Source organism: Panonychus citri, unplaced genomic scaffold (assembly GCF_014898815.1).
Source record: "Panonychus citri isolate SS breed McGregor unplaced genomic scaffold, ASM1489881v1 Contig00101, whole genome shotgun sequence".
In the NCBI taxonomy this organism is placed as follows: Eukaryota; Metazoa; Arthropoda; class Arachnida; order Trombidiformes; family Tetranychidae; genus Panonychus; species Panonychus citri.
Window position 1 is genome coordinate 564225 of NW_026515506.1, and position 23817 is coordinate 588041.

The 23817-nt window shown below is 32.1% G+C and overlaps 7 protein-coding genes across 9 annotated transcripts; 2 read left to right on the forward strand and 5 right to left on the reverse strand.

Moving 5' to 3' along the window:
- Nucleotides 1-26: 26 nt before the first annotated feature.
- On the reverse strand, nt 27-2443 carry LOC128388653 (trypsin-3-like). The gene is made up of 2 exons (XM_053348081.1): nt 1381-2443; nt 27-1273 (listed from the first exon to the last, which is right to left on the reverse strand). Exons 1-2 carry the CDS (start codon nt 1540-1542, stop codon nt 506-508), a joined length of 930 nt encoding a protein of 309 aa, XP_053204056.1. The 5' UTR covers nt 1543-2443; the 3' UTR covers nt 27-505.
- Nucleotides 2444-2548: 105 nt separating this feature from the next.
- On the forward strand, nt 2549-11193 carry LOC128388639 (uncharacterized). The gene is made up of 16 exons (XM_053348067.1): nt 2549-2759; nt 3101-3506; nt 3718-3845; nt 3936-4051; nt 4641-4787; nt 4880-4970; nt 5042-5193; nt 5490-5837; nt 5985-6143; nt 7099-7168; nt 7349-7727; nt 7817-7947; nt 8017-8138; nt 8217-8788; nt 9482-9618; nt 9999-11193. Exons 1-16 carry the CDS (start codon nt 2684-2686, stop codon nt 10835-10837), a joined length of 3873 nt encoding a protein of 1290 aa, XP_053204042.1. The 5' UTR covers nt 2549-2683; the 3' UTR covers nt 10838-11193.
- Nucleotides 11194-11669: 476 nt separating this feature from the next.
- Nucleotides 11670-12809, reverse strand: LOC128388655 (lipase member N-like). The gene is made up of 2 exons (XM_053348085.1): nt 12158-12809; nt 11670-12090 (listed from the first exon to the last, which is right to left on the reverse strand). Exons 1-2 carry the CDS (start codon nt 12594-12596, stop codon nt 11939-11941), a joined length of 591 nt encoding a protein of 196 aa, XP_053204060.1. The 5' UTR covers nt 12597-12809; the 3' UTR covers nt 11670-11938.
- LOC128388640 (lipase lipl-3-like) lies at nt 12805-13399 on the reverse strand. The gene is made up of 2 exons (XM_053348068.1): nt 12985-13399; nt 12805-12905 (listed from the first exon to the last, which is right to left on the reverse strand). Exons 1-2 carry the CDS (start codon nt 13397-13399, stop codon nt 12805-12807), a joined length of 516 nt encoding a protein of 171 aa, XP_053204043.1.
- Nucleotides 13400-14017: 618 nt separating this feature from the next.
- Nucleotides 14018-17323, reverse strand: LOC128388649 (uncharacterized). The gene is made up of 2 exons (XM_053348079.1): nt 14941-17323; nt 14018-14851 (listed from the first exon to the last, which is right to left on the reverse strand). The coding sequence occupies exon 1, from the start codon at nt 16935-16937 to the stop codon at nt 15603-15605; it is 1335 nt and encodes a 444-aa protein (XP_053204054.1). The 5' UTR covers nt 16938-17323; the 3' UTR covers nt 14018-14851; nt 14941-15602.
- Nucleotides 17324-17568: 245 nt separating this feature from the next.
- LOC128388646 (RING finger protein 145-like) lies at nt 17569-21769 on the reverse strand. Of its 2 annotated transcripts, XM_053348075.1 has the most exons (5): nt 21559-21769; nt 21409-21488; nt 19908-20098; nt 19439-19800; nt 17569-19367 (listed from the first exon to the last, which is right to left on the reverse strand). In XM_053348075.1, exons 3-5 carry the CDS (start codon nt 20080-20082, stop codon nt 18069-18071), a joined length of 1836 nt encoding a protein of 611 aa, XP_053204050.1. In that variant the 5' UTR covers nt 20083-20098; nt 21409-21488; nt 21559-21769; the 3' UTR covers nt 17569-18068. The 2 variants fall into 2 exon arrangements, with proteins under 2 accessions (XP_053204050.1, XP_053204051.1); XM_053348076.1 differs by lacking the exons at nt 21409-21488; nt 21559-21769 and adding an exon at nt 20178-20423.
- Nucleotides 21770-21914: 145 nt separating this feature from the next.
- On the forward strand, nt 21915-23642 carry LOC128388656 (uncharacterized). 2 transcript variants are annotated; one of them, XR_008325310.1, is made up of 3 exons: nt 21933-22088; nt 22164-22606; nt 22681-23642. XR_008325310.1 is itself a non-coding variant. In XM_053348086.1 (2 exons), exons 1-2 carry the CDS (start codon nt 22007-22009, stop codon nt 22499-22501), a joined length of 420 nt encoding a protein of 139 aa, XP_053204061.1. In that variant the 5' UTR covers nt 21915-22006; the 3' UTR covers nt 22502-22584. The 2 variants fall into 2 exon arrangements, 1 of the variants encoding a protein (XP_053204061.1); XM_053348086.1 differs by lacking the exon at nt 22681-23642 and having other exon boundaries at nt 21915-22088; nt 22164-22584.
- Nucleotides 23643-23817: the final 175 nt, after the last annotated feature.

Below are 23817 nucleotides of genomic sequence, written 5' to 3' on the forward strand. Positions count from 1 at the left end.
TAATTAGGTGAATAATAGACACAGAATTTACATATTCAAATGATCAATTTTAATCACGTTTATATATTAAAAGACTGGACGATGTTAATCATTTTTTTCACTTAAAAGCTGAAAATTAAGAAATGATTAGATAACAAATTATACTATAATAATCAATTTACAATAATATACAAAAAGTTGAGATTTGCATTTTTTTTTGTTTTGTTGGATCAATGTCACAACAGTTAACAAATTGTAGTCTGGATAACGAGCTGTGATTAGCTTAATTGTCGAGATTGAGTTAAGCTCAAACTTTCCAAGGTCAGGGAATCAGTTTTTGTAATAATTGTAACAATTTGATTGAAATGAAAGACAGGAAGTAAATTTTAGCCATTGAATCCGAAAACGGAGATTGGAATTGAAAGAGACAGAGATGAAAAGATGGAGATGAAGATGAAGTTGAAGATGGAGATGGAGATGGAAAGAGAGATAAAGATGAAGATGAGATGATGATGATGAGGATAAATCATCGATAACTGTGTTTATGAATAACTCTTCGAATCCATTTAACAAAATTCGGCACTTTGGCATAGATCCCATACTTTTCCCTGCGACCACAACCTTCACCGAAAGATGTGATACCATAAATGTACCATCGAGATCTTTTCTGGAAGAGTAAAGGTCCACCCGAATCACCGGCACAAGAATCGACTCGACCACTTCGATAACCAGCACAAAACATATTGTTCGAGATGAAATAGTCTTCGTAAACATTTCTACATTCACTTATATTGACGATTGGAACACGAGCTTGATGAAGTACATCGGTACCAAACAGAGCTGAGTTTTTCTTCTTGCCCCAGCCCAAAATGGTTCCAAATGAATCGATTGGAATCTCATCTTTCCTCGAAGGAAGACAAGCCGTGGCCACGAATTTTCCCAATTTAAATGGAACCTTTAATCGTAATAAAGCCACGTCCGAATCAACCGTTTCTCTATCGAAAGAAGGATGAATGAAGACATGATCCACTTTCACTTCTTGTTCCGTTCCTTCATTGGTCATGAGATCATGTTCACCGGCACGAATATATAATCGTCGACGAACACAATGAGCTGCAGTCAACACAAATGAAGGAGTAATCAAAGTCCCTCCACAAAATGGTTCCCGAAAATGGTTAAGTAAAGCTACTTGCCAAGGCCAATTACCTTTGACCACTTCACGACCTCCGATTATCCTCAATTTAGAAGATAAATCTTTCATTTGATTTAAACCACAATTTTTCAATTCCAATTTCTACAATTCGAATAAACAAACAAAAAAAGAAAGATGAATGAATTAAATTGATTTCGAAACAAAATCCAAATAAAAGAGATAAAATAAACAGAGAAAAGAAAACTCACCAATCGAGCTCTAGTTGCATTTCGCTGTGAACTGTTCGAGTTGTTGAGTTTAAAACGTTCATCGTCAAAATTTGTTGGTTTGATTGTAGCACAAAAGTAAAAGTGACAAGAAGACAAGATAATCAAGATGATCTGATAACATGAGAACCAATTTATCTCCATGATGAATTTGCTCCAAATTACATGTATTACCTGTTCACTTTTTCACCTTCTTAACAATGATAATTCGTACATTCGATGTTTGGCCTGAACATACACTTGTTTCTCTGTTTCTCTTCTTCTTCTTCTCTTTTTCTTGTTAGATGTTGATTTTTCGTCTTCCTCTCTCTCTCTCTCTAACTTGTCCTCCAGAGCTTTCAACGATGGAAGAGAGAGAGAAGATGAAGATGAAGAAGATGCTGAGTTTTGATATTACTGTAACTGTGTTGATAGAGATGCACCTGGCATTAACAACACACAGAATACTTGGTTAATCTTGAAGATAAACAAAGTCTAATTACCTTGAGAATGACCCTTAACTTACAGATAAACATAAGACTGACCCTAAAGGTAATGTTTAAAGTTAGTTGCACATGAACCATCAATAGAATTGTCACCATTATGACTGGGAAACGAGTTCAGATGGTCAGAACATATGGTCAAAGGATGACACAGGAAAGAAGAGAGAAAGAGATAGAAATAGAGAGAGAGAGAGGGAGAGAGGGAGCTATTTGTTTGTTAACAAGTTTGTAGAGCTGTTAGATCCTAAGAAAAGCGAGAGAGTGAGAGAGAGAGAGAGAGAGAGAGATGAGGATGGACAATCAAGAATGATAATGTTAATGATTTTAGGGCGAAAGAGGAGTGAGAACACTTATGTCAATACATTGATGTCCGGTTAACACTTTACCAACAAGGAGGAAGGTTGACCAATTGGAGAAAGTATCATTCCAAGTCCACAGATAATCAATTAAAATGTTAATCTGTTATTAAGATGTTAGAAATTCAATTAGTATTGTATAACAGATTATTTCATCACTTTTTGTTTTTCTATAATTCTATTCTAAAAATTGGATTAATTAATTGTTCCAATGTTCAAACTATTGATTTAGCGCTCAAATATCGATATCGATTCCATCGATTCAATGTTGATCAAACAATCGATAGTATCGGTTGTGGTTTTCAAGTGAAAACAAATTTTTTGTTTTGTTTTGTTTTCATGTCACTTTAATTTTCATTGTTTCTCTTGTATCTTAATTAATAATTAATTTACTTTCTATTGTAATTATTCTTTGGCCTTTCTATTTTAATTGTGATCTATTCTGAAATGAGCTCATCAAGCTCAACAGGTATTTCTGCTGAAGATAAACTAACAGCTATTGAACAATTTTGTACTTTTACTGGTAAATAATCAATTTTTTCATTTTTACTTAATTTCTATTTGGTTTTGGTTTTCTTTTCTCTTTCCTTTCTCTCTCTCTCTTGTTTTATCTGCTCTTCTTTAATTAATTTGCTCTAAACCATTGTCATCTCATTGTTTCTATCTTTATCTTAATTGTCATAACTAATTGCTTCTCATTCACTTTTAAACTTCTATCATTTCTTGTTTTCTATTCTCTTCTGGTTTGTATCTTGTGGAGCTTTTTTTCCACACATACACACACTCAATACTCTTTCTACTTTTTCCATTTTTATTCTTTTTTGGTTTAATCTTTTTTTTTTGGTTTATTCTTTTCTACCTCAGGCGCTGCTGAAAATCGCGCTAAGGTCACTTTAGAAGCATGTAATTGGAACATCGAACTAGCGGTTAATATGCATGTTGATGGTATTGACACTGGTGAACCTGTTGACGTAATACCAACCTTAGAGTCATCCACATCTTCATCACAATTGCCCATCAACCATGATAATAACATCGGTGGCAGTGATACTACCAATTCTACTGGTACTACCACTATAACCACTTCAACGACAACATCTTCTACTTCAAGTAGTACATTAAATAACGATTGGGATAGGCGTTTAGTTAATAGAATAATTGATTCCTCAATTGGAAGACCATCTTCATCAACATTATCAACATCAACAACAAATGCCATTGGATCCAGTAGTGGTCTATCCACTCCGTCTACATCCTTATTAAATGATGAGTTGAGTTTTTTCCTCTTCTTTTTTTTTATCGTAATGGAATTGATACTTTTATAAATATACTCTTGTTGATGACTTGAATTTTATCCTTTATTTAGATCATCTCATGGTTTCAACAACCTTCTTATGATTCTCATTGACTGATAATATTTCAACTTCTGTTTTACTCATCATTTTCTTTCTCTCTCTCATCTTTTTTTGCTCTTTTCTCAGAGATTCTGTCCGTCCACCAATTCCCCCAGTTAGACAAGTTCTTGTTGAAGACGGATTTCATAATCACAGACCCCGTAATCATACCCACTCAGTGTTTGATGGATTTCGTAATTTACGAGCTGAAACAAGTAATCATTTATCTATCCCTTTAAACTTACTATTTTTGTCAGTTTAATTTATAATTTTTCTGATTTTTTTTTTGTCTTTTCTTTCTTCAGGATGGTTAGAAGAAGGAGAAAGTGCAACTTCTAGCGCCAATCTGAATAAAAGACGCACACTAGAGGAACTTTTTCGCCCTCCTTTGGATCTCATGTTCAGAGGTCCCATGGATCAGGTATGATGATTGTCTAAGATACAATTTAACCAGAAATCAGATCGTTCTTTATGCACTCTAATTGGGATATAACACTTGAAACTCTTTAAGTTAATCACTCTTATCCTTTCAACATTCAACGTTATCATATATTATTATTTTCATGACAACTTGTTCGATGAGTGCTGAAAGTGTAGCTTTTTTTTTTATAAAATTGTTTCCTCCTTATGAGATACACACAAGCTTATTGTACACAAAATTTTCCGCTAAAATCAAATTGTCTCAATTGAATCTTCTTCTAATTTGATCAATTGAAAGAGAAGAGAGTTTTTCTCTTTCTTCTTCTTAATAGTATTCCAATCTAAACAATGCATACTGATCAATGGGAATCTTAATTATTTGATTTGATTAGTTAAACTAATCTGAAAGTCAAATATTTGATCTCACGATAATTTTTCTCTCTCTATCCCTCTAACCCTATTAATAGTTTTGCCTTAAAAAAACATGATCATAATCGTTTCCTATTAAATCACTTACTCACTTTTTTCTATTTTTTTGTTATTTTTTTTTCTTCTTTTTTTCTCTCTCTTTCTCTCTCATCCATATCTAGGCCAGAGATTTTGCTTCATCTTCAAATAAATGGTTAATGGTCAATCTACAAAATGTCCAAGAATTTGCTTGTCAAGTCCTTAACCGCGACCTTTGGTCAAACCCTGCAGTTAAAGAAATTATATCAGAACACTTCATATTCTGGCAAGTAAGAATAAATAATTATTCTATTCTTTAATTGTTATTGCAATTAACCATTTACATTTCGTTCTTCATCTTTACTCTATCAAATATTCTCAGATTTACCATGATAGTTACGAAGGATCAAAATACATGCAATTTTATAGTGTCACGCAATTTCCTTATATAGCTATACTGGATCCTAGAACAGGTAAGTCTCTGAGGTCATCTTTAATTATATTTTCTATTAATTCTCTCTCTCTCTCTTTTATGCATTTAAAGGTGAAAAAATGAGGTCATGGTCAAATACGATTGACGCTGTTTCCTTTTGCGAAGTAGTTACAGAATTTCTTATGGAGCATCCATCGCCCAATGGCCCTAATGCCCCAGTAGAACGTCTACCTTCACTCCCTATTAGTAGAAGGGTAATTAATGTGAATATTTTATAATTTTATCTTTTAATTTAAGTAACAAACATCTATACTTAGATACTAATCATAGGAACAATTAATTTACCGTTTAGAAATAACTATGAGAAAAGTATAAATGTATTGTTACATCAATGATATTTTTATCTAATGTTTTCTTTCCTGATTAACTTTTATCTATTAATAAGCTATCTAATAATAATATTTTTTCATTCTATTTATTGTCTTTTTTAATGATGATGATGATTTTATTGGAAATTAATCGATTTCTTTTTCTTTTCTCCCTGTTTTTTTTAAATTAGCCAAATCCTTATGAGGAAACTGAAGAAATGCAGCTTCGAGCTGCTATAGCTGCTTCGTTGGAGGAAAATCGTAAAATGGATACAAGTAACGTTAAAACTGAAGACTCATCTGATGAAAGTGAACTGGAAACCTTTGATTCGGATACGGAAACTGGATTCCCAAGTAAAATTCCGAAGGAACCAAAGAAAGAACCTTTAATTAGCGATGTTAAAGTAGAGAAACCTCCAAGTCCAGAATCATGGGAAAAATATTTAGTTCCTGAAAGTCCTACTACAGCTGATATAACTATCCGATTCCCTGATGGTAAACGAGAACGTAAAGCTTTTCCATCTCAATCTCCATTAAAAGTAAGTTCTATTAGCTGGTTTTCCTTGGATTAATTGATCACTTCACTTTTCCAACTCAATGAAAACTATAAACTATAATTAGAAAAATTGTTCCTCATAAAACTAATCTAACTTTCATCTCTTTTTCTTTTTTCTTTTTTCTCTTAGATATTATTTCTTTACATTTCTTCTAAAGGATACAGCATGAATGATTACGATCTGGTGATTCATTTTCCAAAGAAAAATCTGAGCGAATTCTCTGATACTGATACTTTATCTTCAGCGGGTTTGTGCCCTGGAAACAACGTATTTGTCCATATGAAATCTTAACAATAATTAATCATCTAAACAATTTTTTTCTCATGAAAATATTTTCGAACAGTATTTATACTTGATAAATCAGTGGCAGAAAAGATCAACAAACACACACACACACATACGCTTACAATCAATACAATTTTCTGTCATTTAAAATCATCAAAAACAACAAGAAACTTTGGAACATCATGAAACTCAAACATCATCTAGGAAAAAAAATCTCTGCGAAAAAACAAAAGATTTTATTGAAAAAGAGATTAGTTGATGATAAATGATGAAAAACTGTTTACTAGTTTAAACAATTGGCAAAAACAAAATATGATAATCAATCTAATCAATGGTCTTCTAAAAATTTCTCAATGAGAGAAAAATTAATCAACATCAACACACAATCACATAAACACACACACACACAAAGAAAACACCAATACCCTTGATAGTAAACACAAGACCGTTCGTAAAAATTAAATATGAACAATCCTCAATTATTACAACATAAAACAAAATTAATACACACAAATCCACAAGTGTAACTTTCATTACGATTTTTGATTAAAAATTCTTAATAATCAGGTTCTGCTAATTGTTGCGATTCAAATCATAAATATTCAACAATTTGAAAGCAAAAAAAACTCTTGAAAACAAATGCAAGAATACAAAGTTAATCAAAAAAAGAAAACTCCAATCCAATTGTCTGAAAATCTCGATTCTAGTGATTAATTGAATGATTACGATTTTTTAATTGTTCGAATTGAAAGAAAAAGTGAAAATTCAAATTTGGCGCTTTACGAATGTTAAAAGGGAAAAGAAAAGAGGAAAGAAAAAGATAAACAATGTTGAGAGAGAAACAGATTGTCTTGATTGCGAACAGAATAAACTTGTCACTTGATTAATTAACATTCTCAATTTTCTTTCTATTGTGATTATATTTTTTGGTCTCTATTTACTAATTGTGATTCATTAGAAAATGAGCTCATCAGGTATTTCTGGTGAAGATAAACAAGCAGCTATTGAACAATTTTGTACATTTACTGGTAAATCAATTTGGATTTTTCTTTCCTCTTTTCTCTGTCTTCTATCATCATGAGCTTATGATGTTCATTTTGTTTATAATCTTAATTGTTGGTTACTAATTGTTGTTGTTGTTTTGTTGTTCTCTTTTTAATTGTCTTGCTTATTGTTTCTTTTCATGTTTTGCTTTTGACTTTTTGCAGGTACAGATGAAAATTTTGCTAGGGTCACTTTAGAAGCGTGTAATTGGGACATCGAACTAGCGGTTAATATGCACGTAGATGGTATTGACTCTAGTGATCCAGTTGATGTAATACAAACTCACGAATCATCAACACCTTCATCACAATTACCTTCTAACAATGAGAGTACCATTGATGAAAATGTTCCAACCAAGTCCACTTCGGCTACTTCAACTAGTAGTGTTACTAATCCGAATAATAGTTTAATTGATCCTTCCATCTCATCTATTTATGCATCTTCTTCCTCTCCATCTCCATCCACATCTACAACAACATCAACAAACGCCATTGAATCTACCAGTGGTCTATCCACTCCATCTACATCTCTATTAAATGAAGAGTTGAGTTACTGTTTTAAAATGATATTCCTATTGCTTACATTTAAGTGAAATTCACTTTGACTAATTATCATCTTCTCATCTTTTCCAGTGATTCTTTCCGCCCTTCCATCCCTACTCCTAGAAACGCACCAACTTTAAATGATCTTGGTGACAGTCAGTCTAAAAATAATAATATGCAAATTATGTTCGAGAGTTTACAACAATTACGAACAGTATCAAGTGAGTTTCTTCATCAATTTTATGACAATCATTTCAATCTCATTTTTTTTTCTCTACTCTTTTACTCAGAATATCTTGACACAGGTAAAAGTGCAACATCAAGTGGAAACAATACCAATAACAAAAGAAGATCACTAGAGGAACTATTTCGACCTCCATTGGATCTTATGCTTAGAGCGTCAAAAGATCAGGTATATATTTTATATATAAAAATGATCTGCACCTTGATCAATGTTGAATAATTTCTAATTTCTTGTTTTCATTCAAAGCCTCCAGATTCATTTGAAGATGCTGAAACTCCAGGAAGCAAAAGAACAGTCCAATCAGCGTCCACATCATCTGAAAGTGATACCTCAACCATTTCAGCTTCACCGCCTCGATTTATGGCCTTAGAAGAGATAATGAAAGCGGCCAATGAAGTTTGCAATATGTGTCTTGCCCATGAGATTGTTATGGACGATGAATTTAAATTGGAAAAAAATGAAATTCCACCAAATTCATTTCACAAAAAGGTTGACGATATGATGAGAAAAGTATTTTGGAAATTATTACAAAATGAACTGGACGAATCGCCTCCCAATTATAAAAGAGCCTTAATGTTATTAAGTGAAATCAAAGAGAATCTAATGTCCTTCCTATTACCCCAACATACTCGATTGAAACAAGAAATTGAGGAGATTCTTGACCTCGATCTAATCAAACAACAAGCCGAAAATGGTGCTCTAGATTTCCAGCGATATGCTCATTATATACTTTCGGTTATGGCTCGACTATGTGCACCCATTAGAGATGAGAAAATCCGTCAATTAACACAGACAAGAGAAGTCGTTCCGATATTCAGGTATGAATCCAATTCACTTCTAATCATACCTTAACTTTCCCTCCCTTTATCTTCCTCATCATCATTTTCTCACTTTTTCCCCATTCTTTTTATTCAACCACCAATAACAACAATCTAATAATCATCAATTATATAAGCTTCATCTTCCTCTCCTTTCCGTCTCTCCAACTTTAGTCTTCCTCTCGTCGAATCTTCATCATTTACAATTCAATTGAAAATTAGATCATTTCCTCGATAAAATTTCGTTCGAGCCTTTTTTTTATTCAATCTCTTGTCTCACTTATATTTTCCTCAATTATATTAGTATTGCTAGAATACTTTTTCCTCTAATCACATTGGACTCTTAGTAGTATTTTCAATTGATTAACTCATCTTAATTGTAATGCAAATCTTTTCAACTATTTACTATTTCATTGAATATTGGTATTGTTTTTCACTCTCAATGAAACGATATCTTAATGAATTATTTATACACTCTCTTAATGGTTTATCTATTATTAGCTACAGTCTCTCAGTTTATTTCCATTTGACCTGATTTTTTATTCATTTAGATCAATGAACAAAAAAACAACAAACATTATTGCTTATTATCATTTCTCTCCCTTTTATATAGCATTTCATAAGATTCACTTTTTGATTGTCTTTACCTTTCACAATTAAACTTATTTCTCTCTCTCTTTCTCTTTCTTTCAGAGGAATCATGGAATTACTTGACGAGATGAGATTAGATATGGCCAACTTTTTGGTTCAACAGATTCGACCACAAGTCTTACAACAATCAGTCACTTATGAGAGGAAAAAGTTCACCGAGTTCCTGAAGCGTAATTCAAGTGAGTTTCACCATCTATTTTCTTTGAGTAGAGGAGGAAAAACTCATTCATCTCTGACAGAATATTCATGAAAAGTGTCACCAATTTGTTTCTAATACCTACAGAAAAAAGTTAGAAAACAGATCAATAGAATAACTCAGACATTCGGTTCAATAGTTTATCTTTGATAAGTGTTGATATTTTAACCAAAACAAAAGGTTTTCAGGTAACAGGATTTAAATGTTTACTTTCGTATATTTGAAAATGGACAATTACTGAAACTTAACATGAGTGAAAAAAGATTATTTTTGAAACCTGTTCTTTCTCATTCATTTACATACTCGATTACAATTGAATTTCATTCTTATTCTTATTCCTCCTTTCGTTTCTTTCAATTTCAGTTATAAATAATAATAAAACGGATCCTTTAGAGTTCACCAAGAAATGGTTAAAACGCGCTTACGATGAACACAATTTCTCTGGAGAAAGTATTAAGGAGATAATTAACAAAGTTCTAACCTCTGCTTATGTTCAATTATTGATTTGGGATGGAAAAATGCAAGAAATGTTCCCAGAAACTCTTGTTCTTGATGAGAAAAGAATCATTTCTCTTCGAGATTTTCTAACCCTTAATATCTTTGTTGGAAGTGCTCTTTTGGTTACCGTTGCTGCTTTTCCATGTGTTCAAAGTTTATCTGATTTAAAGGAAAATATTCGAGATCATTTATTAATTGTTTTAGATGAAAAAGAAGACACCAGGAAAACATTTACCTCATCTTTATCATCTTCATCATCAACCTCTTCCACCACTATAACAACGACACCCACCACCACCACCGCCGCCAACACTTCGACCTCATCTTTAATCACTAATTTAGAAAGCCGCCTGGAAAGTGCGGCTCTTCAAATAATCGCTGATATTAAAAAACACGCTGAGAACCATGTATTCCCCGATATCGATTCAACCAAAGAATTGGCCTTGAAAGCACAAATCGTTGACCTGAAGAATGAGAATAATCGTATCCGTCAGATTGTCCAGAAACGGATCCTTGAATTTGTCGAATCGGTTTTCACCTCGAACACAGCTTCACCCGTTCAAATGCCAAAAGGATTGACCGCTCTTCAACGTAGTCTATCATCCATCGCGGGCCAATTTATGCGAATTGCATCACACAATCGTGCCGTATATGGAACCTATTATGCGAATATAATTAACGATCTGGTTAATGGAAAACTTTAAAAGGATTATTTAAATTGATCACAATTTGTAAATGGTTAATTTAAAACTAATCTCCATTTATGGAGATAGCAAGAGTTTAACAAATCAAAGTAAATCAAGAAATTTACTCATGTTGAACATGAAATTTATATTAACTCTCACAATCAACAAAATTGGAAAATGTTGAAAAGAAAGATGAAAACTAATCAGAATTAATCAGAAAAAAAATGAACTGATTCTCTAAAATTGCTGATTATTGACACGTTGGTTACTTTGCATAGTGATGATAATAGAATCACGAATAAGATAATCAAATTGAAAACTCATTCATGCTGATTATTAATAATAGATAAATCATCTGAATTTAATAATTATAATCACTCATCAAATTTCACTTTTTTTTTCAATTGCCAATTGTTAATCAACTTTCTGGCAAATCAGCATCACGAAGAGAAATCAAGTTTGGGTGAAGTCTTTACCGAATCAAAGTCTTTGATTAATCGATTTTAATTCAAAAGATTATAACGTTACAATTTACTAACATCCAATTTTCATGTAAATTTAATTTTCGATATTTATGTTATCACGAACTAGATTAATTAATAATTATCATTGATGATTATCAAATCACTTTTGACATGTAGATAACCAATAGTTGGTAATTATAATCAGATCCACATTGAATATATCCAATTAGATCAAAAACCAATATTCAATCTAGAATTTTGATTTAAATTAACTGTATTTTTCTAATTGTTACTTTGATCAACATTTATCCCTCTACTAATCAGTTACAATTTGTAAATAAATTAAAAACTATCATCTCAAATAATCATATTGGTTAATCAGTTAGTTCAATATTAATCATAACCCCTTGTTAACCTAATTAACATGATTAGGAGATACTCAAGTTTCCAATTAATCATATCATTTGTAATGAAAGTAATTGAATCTGTGGACAAACAATTTATTAATTACAATATAAATTAATGATTAAAAAATTTCATTCGAGATCACATAATATTAAATGTTAATAGTTGCAAGTACAAATCAATCAATGAAGATAATTGTTACTTTAGCAGATAAATTTGATCTAATGAACAATACAATTTAAATATTTGATTAATTGTGATGGTTAATCAACTTTTTCCCTGAGTATTTTTCAATTGTCTCAGCAATGAATTTGTTTACATTTTCATAACCATTTTTGCCAAAGATGAAATCTAAATGGTTCCATTTAGGATTCTTGACAATATAATCAATGAATATTTTACCTGGGAAAGAAATTTAGACGATGATTAATTTAGGACCAACAATTAAAAGTGTCTCTCATAAACTTACCTGATAACTTTTTTCGCAATTGGTGAACATCATCCGGTGAAGCGATCGCATCATTAAGTCCACTGATTAGAACAATTTTATTGAAAATAATCCTGGAATAAGGATATTTGGGTGCTGTCTTGGAATTATATTTGATCAGATTTTCTGTTTCACCGAAATCATAACGGTGGAAAACATTTTTCTCTCTAATTTGTAATAGATGATTAATTATTCTCGATGAAACTTGTTCAAAGTGATTAAGGTAAACAAATAGACGCGATTGATTGAATTGTTGAGTATTAAGTCCAGCGAGATAATCAAATGCCGTTGCACAGAAAACTTTAGATATTTTGTTATTGCAGAAGAACATGATTGTCTGTTTGATCGGTATTTCTTGATCAGTGGGTGGAAATTTACCTTCGAACTGTTGAAAAATCTCATGGACAATTTCATTTTCCATGAATTTTCCAATTGGACCTTTAACGTGACCCAAATAAGCGGTCGGAGCTAAAGCGAAAAATAAATCGATGTGATCAGCGTATTCTGGCCTAACTGAGAGAAGACCAAGTAACTGAGCTGCACCTAAAGAATAACCGATAACGGTAATTTTTTCTGTAGAATATCAGTTGAAATATCGGATTAGTTACTACGAACATTATTTTCTTCATTCACCATTTACCTTTACCGGTAATGTTAAGAATATAATCAATCATGGCTGGAGCATCTTCTTCTACATGTTCATCAAATGAGAATTTCCAAAATCTGTCATCTATATTTCCAAACAAAAAGAAATTTAAAGTTAATCCAATTGTCATTTCTAATTAGATCGTCACAATAAGTCCACTTACCATGAGCAGCGTCCATATCAGTGTGATTAGTTGAATACTGATTACCTCTATTGTTGCCTAGCCAAACATCGTAACCTTGATTAGCTAAAAACGTGGCTAAATTGTTACCAGTGACCAAAGGCTTATGCTTATTAACCCATGGAGCTACATTTTCACCAGGAGAGTTAATAAGCCAACTGGACGCTGACAGAGCGAAACCATGTTGAAGGAAGACGGGATGTAGACTGTTATTTCCTAAAGTGGCCTGAGCGAAGTGACTTTTTATCCGAAAAAGATGAAGTATTGTTCCGTCCTTAGTGGTCACATAATGATTATCACATGAGAATCCACGGGATAAAAGTAACTCTGGGACAGTTCGATAAGTGTCCGGATCAGATGTGAGAGTATTTTTCACTGTCGAAGTTGCCAGTGACATTAAGCTATTCGATAACAACAAGATCGATGACCAAGGGGATATTGTTTGTGGATCCATAAGTGACATCAGGGATACTAAAGATGACAAAGGATTCTGAGGGAAGGTGGAGTCGAATACTTTTGAACTGAAGATAATAAAGTTTCGAGTGGACTTTTATCCTCTTTATTGCCATCATGGTCGATATCAGAAATACGATCCATCGGTATTTTATTGAGCATATCTAGAGCACCAGAATTAATCAATTCGGGCAACAATTTATCAAGCATTGCAAGTTTCTTCATCCCATCTTGATCATGTAGACTAGCACTCTTATTGATTGGTATCAGCGATTGAATCAATAGCAAAACTAATATCAAACTAATTTGATCCATAATTTGGTTATAAAAAACAAATGAATTGAATTGAAATGAACACTAAGGAAATTGGCATAACCAATGTGACCACAATTTAGTCACAATCAACCAGTTAATTAAATGTTTTTACACTAATCAACCATATCCACGTCAATACATTCAAATTTACTAATCACGTACTTTTTACTTTCACTTTAATTGTTTAGCTTGTAATCTAAAGACTTGAAAATAAAAGTTAATCAAATTAATTGAACTTCATTGGAAATTTTCAAATAGATCTGATTATCATCAAGCTTTTTTATTGATTTAATTACAATGGGGGAAAATACAACAATTAGCTGATTTGGTTTAATTTTTTCTTAAATTAAACAATTACTTTGTTAATATTTTGAACAAGAAAATAATTTAATAATTAATGCAAACCTTTCCAGAGCTAATTTAATTGCTTTCTTGATTGAAGTTGATGGGTGTCGATAATTGATAGATCCATTAGGTGAAATTATAACAAGTGAATTATCATTTAATTGTTCAAATTCAGTTATGAGTAAATTCAGTTGTTTAATTGTTGAATCAGCGAGAGTTGATTCATATCTGGAAAATTCAGAATAAAAAAGTTCAACATTTGCTTTGTATCGTTTAATTGATTGTAAAGCATTTCTCTTAATTAAATCAAGTTCTCTGCCCATTCCAAGTGATTTAATTAATTCCTCTGGGGAATCATAATCAGGTTCAATTAGTTGATCAACCAAATCAGTAGATTTAAACTCTTCTCTCCATAAATTAATTATTATATCGTAATGATTAATAAAGTTTCTCAATCTATCCGATGTTGCAAATCCACAGGTTTGATATGATGGGATTGATGAATCAATATAATCAGTGAGCATAATTAAAGTTGATAAGGTAAAATTACAGAAGACAATTTGATCATTAGTTAAATTGTAATCACTTGGAATTGATTTAATTGTTACGATTTGTTGTTTGATTGTCTCCTTAAAGTGTTTCTCGATCTTAGATGGATTGTATTCGTTTGATATTGAAATAAGAAAATCGGTATCAGAATAACAATTAACATCACCGACAATTAAGGTTATCAAAACTGTAGGATTTAAGTTAATTGACAAAAATTAGAATACAATTAATCATCAATCATGATAAACGTTTTTAAACATTGATAATAATACTTACTGATTGTTGTTAATTTCATCGTATTCATTTGGCTCATTGTCTCGTTTGAGTTAATTGTTATGGGAACTTGGTTGAAGGATAATTAATTTAAATCAAATTAAGGTTAGAATTGATTGTGATTCATGTTGATCATTTGGAACAATTAATTAAACAGCTTCTTATTATTTTCTATTCTCATCTTCTTGCTGATTATTGATTATTATCAATGAGTGAGAAAAACAATTATGATTAAATTGCTTTTTTGTTTTCTAATCAATAGGAAATTAGCAATTAATTGATTGTATTATTTACGTTTAATTGATTAAAAGTTGTTCATTGAGTTAATCTTTTAACTATCACAACTTCATTAATGTTACAATTAAAGTAATAGACTAATTGAAATTATAAATAACTTTACACTTTGAGGTAATTAGAAAAGTCAATTAATTAAATTGAGTACTGATTTAATTATGAGTATTTGTTGACAATCACTGATTCTTTGATTGTTGGTTTAGTCTTTTTCACATTTCATTGGGATGATTTAAGATGAAGATTATCAATTGATTGGTTATCGATTCATGTTGTAAGTTTCCGGTTCTTATAACTGAGATGATTTCATGACTTTAATAAGTAGTTTGTTCAGCTAATTGTTGACGTTTAAATCAATGTTTAATTGGTTACTGCTAATTCTGTGAATAAACGATGATCCTTAATTCGTTGAGAGTAAAGTTTATTAAGAACGGCTTTTTGTACCAGAAATAGATCCAATATTGAGTGTCCAGTCCAACAGTGCAATGAAATTTTCGCTGCCATTGTTGACCTGCTCGATCTTGAATGTGCTTAGCGATTCCAGCGTAGCTTGAATATTGTTGAACACCTTCTTGGGCAAAGTTGACCAACATGGCGGCATTAGATGAGTCAAGATCGGTGTTGTTAACGACAGCAAGGCCAATGTTTAGACGGGTCTCGTTTATAACTTCAGCCTCAGTTTTGGGTAATTTTGGCATTTTCATCACTCGAATTTTGGTTGAGCCCATTTTGATCTTCATCGCTGGAATATCATCGGTAAAGGTTTTGAAGTTTGCTGAATGTTGAGCACCAGAGAAGCACATCCATGACCTTGGGTCGACAGATTCTTCATATTTAAGGGCAAGTTTGTTGACCAAAGATTGGCACACTTTCTCTGATCGTAAAGTTGGTGAAACAATTGACGAACCTCCGCCCGATCGAGTTGAGGGTTTAAGGATTGAAAGAACGAAAGAGTTAACTGATTCATCGAAATCACTTCTCACCATCACAGGGTCTTGATTATCGTAACCAGAGCCAGAGAAATCGCCACCACCCGTTGGAAAAGGTCCAGGACGAACTGGAGATGGTGTTGATATTAAATCTGAACTCGTACATGGAGAGGGCACCACAACGGTCACCGAAAGAGTATTAATCCTTAATCCACCAAGGACAAAGGTGATATACTCATTGGTGGCCATTGACTTATGAGAACCAGAAAAGGCGTTTTTAGCTCCAACAAAGGTGAACCATAATTTAGTCGATTTAGCTGCTGATTGCGCTGAAGTGACAGATCTCAATTTAGCTTCCATTAGTTCAGCGATTGATGAATAGTTACTAACCGTTTTTACCGCTTCAATGGCTGCGGCTATTATACGATCTCTTTCAGTTTGTCCCATCGAAATACGTTCAACCTTAACCAGAGCTTCGAGGGTTCGACCATCACAACCATTTGATTCATCTACATTTTCGGGAACCAAACCCCCAATTCTTGGGTCAATTAATCCCGAACCATCAGAAGGAGGTAAACCACAGTCCTCAAGAGCGATAATTTCTTCACGAGTTTTAACAACATTAAATTCCTCGGGTGTGAGTAAATTGTTTTGCTTTTTACCAACAGCGGATTGAGAACCAACACTTTGACTCCAACACCGGACAAGAGAAGTTAACAAAAGGATCACAATTAAAAGTTTATTTGCATGACCAAGTACTCGAGATGATTTAATTAACATGATTAAACGAAAAAACTTATTTTACATTTGTCAAAAAAACGAAAAAATTCTGTATTTTGAAGAGTAAAAATGGCGAAATTAGAAAAAGAAAACAAAGAAGTGACCTTTAAGTGGGCAAAGAGTTTTTTCCGTCTCAACAACAGAAAAAACTACTAATAAGTCTTCCTACTGGTTCTTAATTATGAGAAGATTTTCTCAATTTTTGCTTCTTTTTTCCTTTTTTTTATCTTCTTCATCTTCTTCTTCCCTTTCTGGTTGATTCTGGTCTTTCTCTCCTTTTATCATCTTCCAAGGCTAAAACGATCGCCCTGAGGCATTTGCTGTAAAAATAACAAACAAGAATTGAACTTGTTTCAATTTCACAACAATCTGATAATCCAAATGATTCACGATGAAGAAAAAAAAATCGGTTTAATGTTGATTGTCCAGAGTAATTGATGGTCAAGGGTTAATTGTTCATTGATCAATTTACCTTTTCAATCTTTGCTGATCGATCCAATTATCTCTTAATATGAATGATTGACCAACGATTTAATTGGAAACAATAATTGTACAAGTTAATTGAATTCATCTGATCGGGATGATGACATTTCGTTTCAGTTATTTACAATTGAGCTTTTTAATTGGAAGCTTTTTCTTTATAGTTGATTCAATTTGGTTTTATTTTTTTTTTCTCAGAGAGATTTGATTGTTTGTCAAATTTGCTACAACGCAATTTGTTAATTATTACAATAATATCGTTTAATTTGTGTGTATTTTGATTGTATGAATGTGAATATGATCCTAATGAGTTGAGTGATTTTTTAAATAGTTGGAGTTCATTTACATTGTAAGATTATTTAGCAATTAAATTCTCTTTTCGATGAAACCATAATTTTGCTAATTCCTTTTTCTTTCTCTCACTTTAAATGTTTCATGATGATTATGATGATTTGTTTTGTCGACAAATTGCGAGAAAATAGAAAAATTAATTAGTTACAATATGTATTTCGTTAACATTGAAAATCAACTGTTCGTTTGATTTTCGATATATTCTTGTGTGTGATTAATAATTGATTAGAATTCAATGCAACAAGAGAAAAAGAGAAGGTTTTTCTTTTCGATTTGATTGATGATATTTTTGTTCTCATTTCAAGTTTTGGTTTCGGTAGATTTTGGTTCTTCCAGGGTAACTTTCGCCGAACACAGTGGGCAACTTTCCTGGAAGCACAACCATCGACGTAAACAAATTCGATGGAAAAAATGTTGACACGGAATAACAACTGATTCTTTCTCGTTAATCATTTCAATATAACAAATGGCACAAACATCATTATGTTGTTTCAGCTGTTCTTTTGTCGCTGTTGGTAATCGAGATGATTTGGCGATTGCTTCACGTCGCTGAATAAAACTCTTGTATCCTGCTTGAAATCTTTGCATTACATTAAAGTAACAGTGAATTATCAGGATAAAAGCGTTTGTCCAAATCCATTTATTGGTTAAACTTTCAAATAGACCAACGAAAACAACACAACTGGCAACTATGAATTCAATTATTTTTGTAGCACTGCGAACATAATAAACCATCTCATCGAGTGGAGCCCAAGGTTCATGGCGAACTGCATCATACCACAATAGACAATGAACAATAACCAAGTCAAGAACTTGGGCTGAGGTGAGAAGGGAAGTTGAAAGAACCACAGCCATCCAAAAGTCAACCGGAAATAGATTAGCAAGTACCCAACTTACATGGAGTGGAAAAAAGAATAGAAATGCACAAAGAAATAAAACTTTTATATGATGGAAAATGTTTCGTCCGTGGTAAGTGCTCAGTGAAAGAATAACAGGTTCAGCGATTTCAAGCATCGATTGAAGTAAAGAGGATAAAACAACGAATAAGATAATTGTTAGTACCGCCATTCGTGCTGGAGGTTGCATTTTGGTAATCCCGGTGAGTATGGCGAGGAGGAAAGTGGTCAATCCTTCTTCCCAACCTGAGTGGGCTTGTTGAAGTATAATTTGGTTAAAATAAACATCACTTTGACGTCCAACATAATCTGGTTTACCCCAAAGGTATAATTTGATTCCACATAGAGTAAAATAAGAAATGTACGTAACAGTGACCGCAGTGGATATCAATGAAAGTGGAGATATACATAAACTGCTTGCCGAACTTAGAACTAAATTATAAATATCTGATGAATTTTCCTCAATGAAAAGATTCTCGTAGACTTTGGCAAGAAAAGCAACACACCAGAAAAGGAGAAAATGTGTTGGCACAAAAAGCTTCTTCCATAGTAAAACAATCAGGTAAAGAAATCCATTAACTCGAGTTTCACTGAGAAGATCACTAAAAGCTCCTTTAAAAGAGGTAAATAAACCACGAAATTGACTGTATCCATATTGGACTAAACTGATAACTACCAAGGCAGTGCTAAAGTGATGAATTATCTGTTTGGATAAATAATGAATATTGAATTAATACTTTTCGATGAAATAATACCGAGTTACCGATTCGTTACCTCAACTGATTCGGCTGAGAAGTCGACTATACGAGCGATAACGGGCAATGAGTAACAGGCAAAAGCCGAAATTAATGGTTTATGAGGACCCTGAAGGAACAATGAGACAATCACAGCAATGAATACATGAACAGCGAGCAATGAGATTTGTTTAATAGCCGAATTTGGGACAACTGAAGAGGCCATTTTATCCACCATTATATCTATTTGCGGCAGGAAATCGACGGTAGAAGTTTCATCTTGGACCCAATAGTGGGAAAGAAAGTGACCACTGACAAGCATCGCTCCACAGATGAAATGAATATAAAGTGATCGAATACAAGAAATTGGTAACAGTAATAGAAAAAATCCATTGATTAATGCTGATCAATTATATTAAAGGAAAAAAACGAAGAGAATTAATTAGTTTTTATCGTAAAATCGAGGAAAATGTGTCACTGACGTTTTTATTTTCCAATTGATTACTTACTGATATTGTTGAGAATTGTTGAAATGTAATTAGAATCATCACCAAATGATAGAGATAAATTATTTTTCTCATTTTGCCACCAATAATCGATTATAAAGAGACCTGGTGTTCGAAGGACAACGGCAAGAGCCGTTTCGATCCTCTGCCGTTGATTTCGATCTCTGGGCATTGTCATTGATAAACAGTTAAATCTAAAAAGAGAGAAAAAAATAAGATAATAGTCGATTAATATTATTTCAATAGTTGATAAAATAGTAAAGGTGAACACACTGATTACATATTATGGTTTCTTCACTTGATTGATTACGATTATCAATCTCACGTTTCCTTTAGAAATAAACTAAAGATTAAGTTACATGGCTAAAGAAGGTAATTTCGTTTTCGAACGTAAATAGAAACTGTTATTCTAACTGTAAATAGGTTTATCATTAGTATCGTTACTCGAACATAAAAGGAAAAAAATGAGAAACGGGTGTAATAATAATAGTTAGTTGTTTTCTATGACACGAAAGAATATGATGATTTGCAATGATAAAATTAAATCAATTGATTAAAACTAATCAAATTGAAAGAGAAAAACAATCACAAACCAACACTCAAATCAATTGTTGTTCATCATTTGGTTACACAAATAATACGAAGAAAAAGCCGAGAGCAATTAAATTCTTATAAACAGACATTAATAAGAACCTCGAATTGAAGTTGTTAAGGTCAAATTCATCATCAATAGGCTGGTTTGTTTATATGTTAAACTTGTTCATTAATTTTGAAAGAGAGAGAGAGAGAGAATAGTAAATAGTAAAATGGTGACCATGATCGAGCTGATTAAGAGGGAGATTCCCGCTGATAGAGTGAAAGCATAGCAAGGTCAGGACATGCCTCTTGCTTTAAGGTCGATAAACAAACCAGTTTATTCATAAACCATAACTGTCGTCGAGATGAAGATGAAGATGATGATGATGATCAAGACCTTAATCTCCACTTTTAGATTCGGTCAACCTTTGAACCCATAATAACGTTATAATTGTCCACCAAAAAAGAAAGCAAAGATATATGGAGACTCTAATGTTGATACTGTTGCTGAACTTTCAACACCTTTTCACCGATATTTTTTATCCTCAACATGATATCATAACAATTGAGAGATACAGATCTTTTTGGCTCTTTTTTTTCTCTCTCTCTCTTTCTTATCTTTCATTCATTTTCTTTTTTTCTGTTACAAATATAACAGTAGTAAGAAATATTTTCTCCCAAAAAAAAGACACACAAACACAAATTCATAATTGAATGAAAAAAGATAAGAAGCATTAAAAACTATTCAATTAAGATTTGTGACATGAAAACCAAGCAACAGTAAAAAAAAGATGGAGAGTAACCCAAAGAATAAGAGATGATAATTAAAGTTGAACAGGTTCAGGGCACCAGTTTTACAAATACAGATGACACAGTTAGGAAAAAGTAAAACAATTGAGAGAATCCTAAATGAGGCAAATTAGATTACCTGATTTTTTGGTAACATCTGAAGGTTGATCAATATGAAGATACACATTTACATGTAGAATATTTACCATAAACTGAGTTCTATGAAAAAAAAAGAAAATAACAATAAGAATTAGAGAAAACCACAAGAAAAAAAGAAGAAAACACTCACAATGTTGAGAATAAAAAACAAAAACAGTCACTTGATTGAAGAAAAGATGACAATAGATAGAGAGAGACTCAAGAGAGAAAAAGAAAATGAAATAAACAACTTAATCCAATATTATCTCTTTTCGTTGAATGAAAATCAATCAGTTAATTATCGAATGTACATGGTTAAAGATGTTTACACTTGGAACAATTGATTAAATGAAGGAAAAAAATGATAAACAATTTAAACCATTAAGAGAAACTGGTTAACATCTTTAAGTCAAGATTTTAGATTTCGAATAAAAAAATGTTATTCAATTTCGATTCTATCGAATCTCATCGATACTTTTGTTCGATGTATCGAAAAGTTGAACAGATGGAAAATTTTTTTTTCTTTTTCATTTTAAAAGCTAAAACTTTGATTATTGTGACTGTTTTGATTTCTTCATCTTTCATTTAAATTTAAAGAGATGTCAGAGTATCCAATTCCCAATTCCCAATTTCCTAATCAAAATCAGTGCACTGATTGTGATTGGTCTTTATCATTGTCATGTAAGTAGTTGAATTATTTTTGATTTGCGTTTGAACCAATTTGAATTTCAATTGATCTTTTCTATTTTTTTTTAGCTGCGTTTCTCGTTTTGCAAGAAATTTGTGATGGTCCTTTTTATGTGGAGAAAGCTGATCTTGTTTCTAACAATGGGTCAAGTTTGTTTTTCTCGTTTCGAGGAAAAAAGTTAATCACCTATAAGAAGCAGGGTAAAGAATTTGCATCATTTATCAAACACTATGGAAATGAAAATGATTGTAAAAAAGTGGTCAGTGAACTTAATCAATCTCGCTATGGAACAACTTATCCTAACCAGCCACCATCAAACAGTTTTAGTAATGGCCTCTTGCTTCAGCAATTGAGCAGCCAGAGAACAATAAATGTCCCGTTTAATTTTGCAAGCTCCTTGTACTAATATTTTCATACAGCAAATGTCCGATCGAACCAAAAAAAAGTAAAATCCTCTCTTGAGGGAACAAATAGATTTTTGAAACTTTTTAAGAACGTTAGAGTATAAAAAGTGAGTGCATATTTTTAAATGTCCAAAATATTAGTTAATCTAATTGTCTTGATTCGTTATTGTACTTTTAATAGAGATCTCATCCATCCATTGGTTAAGGATGATCCAAAGTTCCTGTTTACTTTATTATCTACACCAAATTAAACTAAAGAATCTTTTTTTTCAACATTCGACACTGGACTTGGATTAAGTTCTAATTCAATTCTAATTTGCTCAACAAGAATTTAACATATAATTTTTCTTTCATCCAATTATTTCTTAATCCAATTGGTATTAAATTATTATAATAATCAATCCAATGTTCACTCACCATGAGCAGCGTCCATATCAGTATGATTAGTTGAATACTGATTACCTCTATTGTTGCCTAGCCAAACATCGTAACCTTGATTAGCTAAAAACGTGGCTAAATTGTTACCAGTGACCAAAGGCTTATGCTTATTAACCCATGGAGAGTTAATCAGCCAACAGGCTGTGGTCAAAGCTAAACCATGGTCAAGGAAAACGGATGTAAATTGTTAAGCGGCCTGAACGAATCGATTGTGCATCCAAAAGAGACAACAATTAACAAGAAAATTTCCTAATAAGTTGAATTTGGATTGATTATAAAAAAGGCTTCCAAGCAAAGCGTATAAATTGTTTCCTTGTTTTATTTTCTATTCCTTTAATTGTACCAACAGAAAATGTCCAAATATTGTATCAAGTTGATCACTTTAATCTTCTTTACTTGATCGTCCATTTTTCTTGTAATCAAATTGATTCGCTCATCAATCGATAAATCATTTTCTTTTTCATTGTTAATCAACTTCCGAAGCTCATAAATTAACTCTATGAATACCTGGAGATCACTGAAGCTTCAAGGCCTAATCATAATTAAGAAACAGAGAGAGAAAAAAAGTGATTTAACTTTAATTTCATGATGAAATTTGATTAACTTTGATCGGTTAACACTCTTCACTAAACATTTGATCGACTGTTAATCACTTTCCGTTGAAAATTAACTTAATTTCTTATAAAACTATCAGACAACAATCAATCATGTTTCTTATGTTACAATACAATTGAAACTGAATTACAATTTTCTATTCTTGATTATCTAACAATTAATAAAACACCAGATAAAATCAACACTTTTACTAATCAACATCAACCTGAAAATATAAACAATTTACTCAACTTATCATAGAAAACAATCTGACACTTTAAATTGT

Bases quoted from the DNA above. Each gene is read 5' to 3' on its own strand.
- LOC128388655 (XM_053348085.1), bottom strand. From the start codon at position 12,596: ATGGAAAATGAAATTGTCCATGAGATTTTTCAACAGTTCGAAGGTAAA. The intron at 12,091-12,157 runs GTAAGTTTATGA...TTTCTTTCCCAG, and splicing joins ATTGCGAAAAAAGTTATCAG to GTAAAATATTCATTGATTAT.
- LOC128388649 (XM_053348079.1), bottom strand. From the start codon at position 16,937: ATGTTAATTAAATCATCTCGAGTACTTGGTCATGCAAATAAACTTTTA.
- LOC128388639 (XM_053348067.1), top strand. From the start codon at position 2,684: ATGAGCTCATCAAGCTCAACAGGTATTTCTGCTGAAGATAAACTAACA. The intron at 4,971-5,041 runs GTAAGTCTCTGA...ATGCATTTAAAG, and splicing joins TATACTGGATCCTAGAACAG to GTGAAAAAATGAGGTCATGG. The intron at 7,728-7,816 runs GTTGAGTTACTG...CATCTTTTCCAG, and splicing joins ACATCTCTATTAAATGAAGA to TGATTCTTTCCGCCCTTCCA.
- LOC128388646 (XM_053348075.1), bottom strand. From the start codon at position 20,082: ATGACAATGCCCAGAGATCGAAATCAACGGCAGAGGATCGAAACGGCT. The intron at 19,801-19,907 runs GTAAGTAATCAA...ATAATTGATCAG, and splicing joins AACAATTCTCAACAATATCA to CATTAATCAATGGATTTTTT. The intron at 19,368-19,438 runs GTAACGAATCGG...TTATCCAAACAG, and splicing joins TCTCAGCCGAATCAGTTGAG to ATAATTCATCACTTTAGCAC.
- LOC128388656 (XM_053348086.1), top strand. From the start codon at position 22,007: ATGTCAGAGTATCCAATTCCCAATTCCCAATTTCCTAATCAAAATCAG. The intron at 22,089-22,163 runs GTAAGTAGTTGA...ATTTTTTTTTAG, and splicing joins TTGGTCTTTATCATTGTCAT to CTGCGTTTCTCGTTTTGCAA.
- LOC128388640 (XM_053348068.1), bottom strand. From the start codon at position 13,399: ATGTCACTGGCAACTTCGACAGTGAAAAATACTCTCACATCTGATCCG. The intron at 12,906-12,984 runs GTAAGTGGACTT...TTGGAAATATAG, and splicing joins TGATATGGACGCTGCTCATG to ATGACAGATTTTGGAAATTC.
- LOC128388653 (XM_053348081.1), bottom strand. From the start codon at position 1,542: ATGGAGATAAATTGGTTCTCATGTTATCAGATCATCTTGATTATCTTG. The intron at 1,274-1,380 runs GTGAGTTTTCTT...TTCGAATTGTAG, and splicing joins ATGCAACTAGAGCTCGATTG to AAATTGGAATTGAAAAATTG.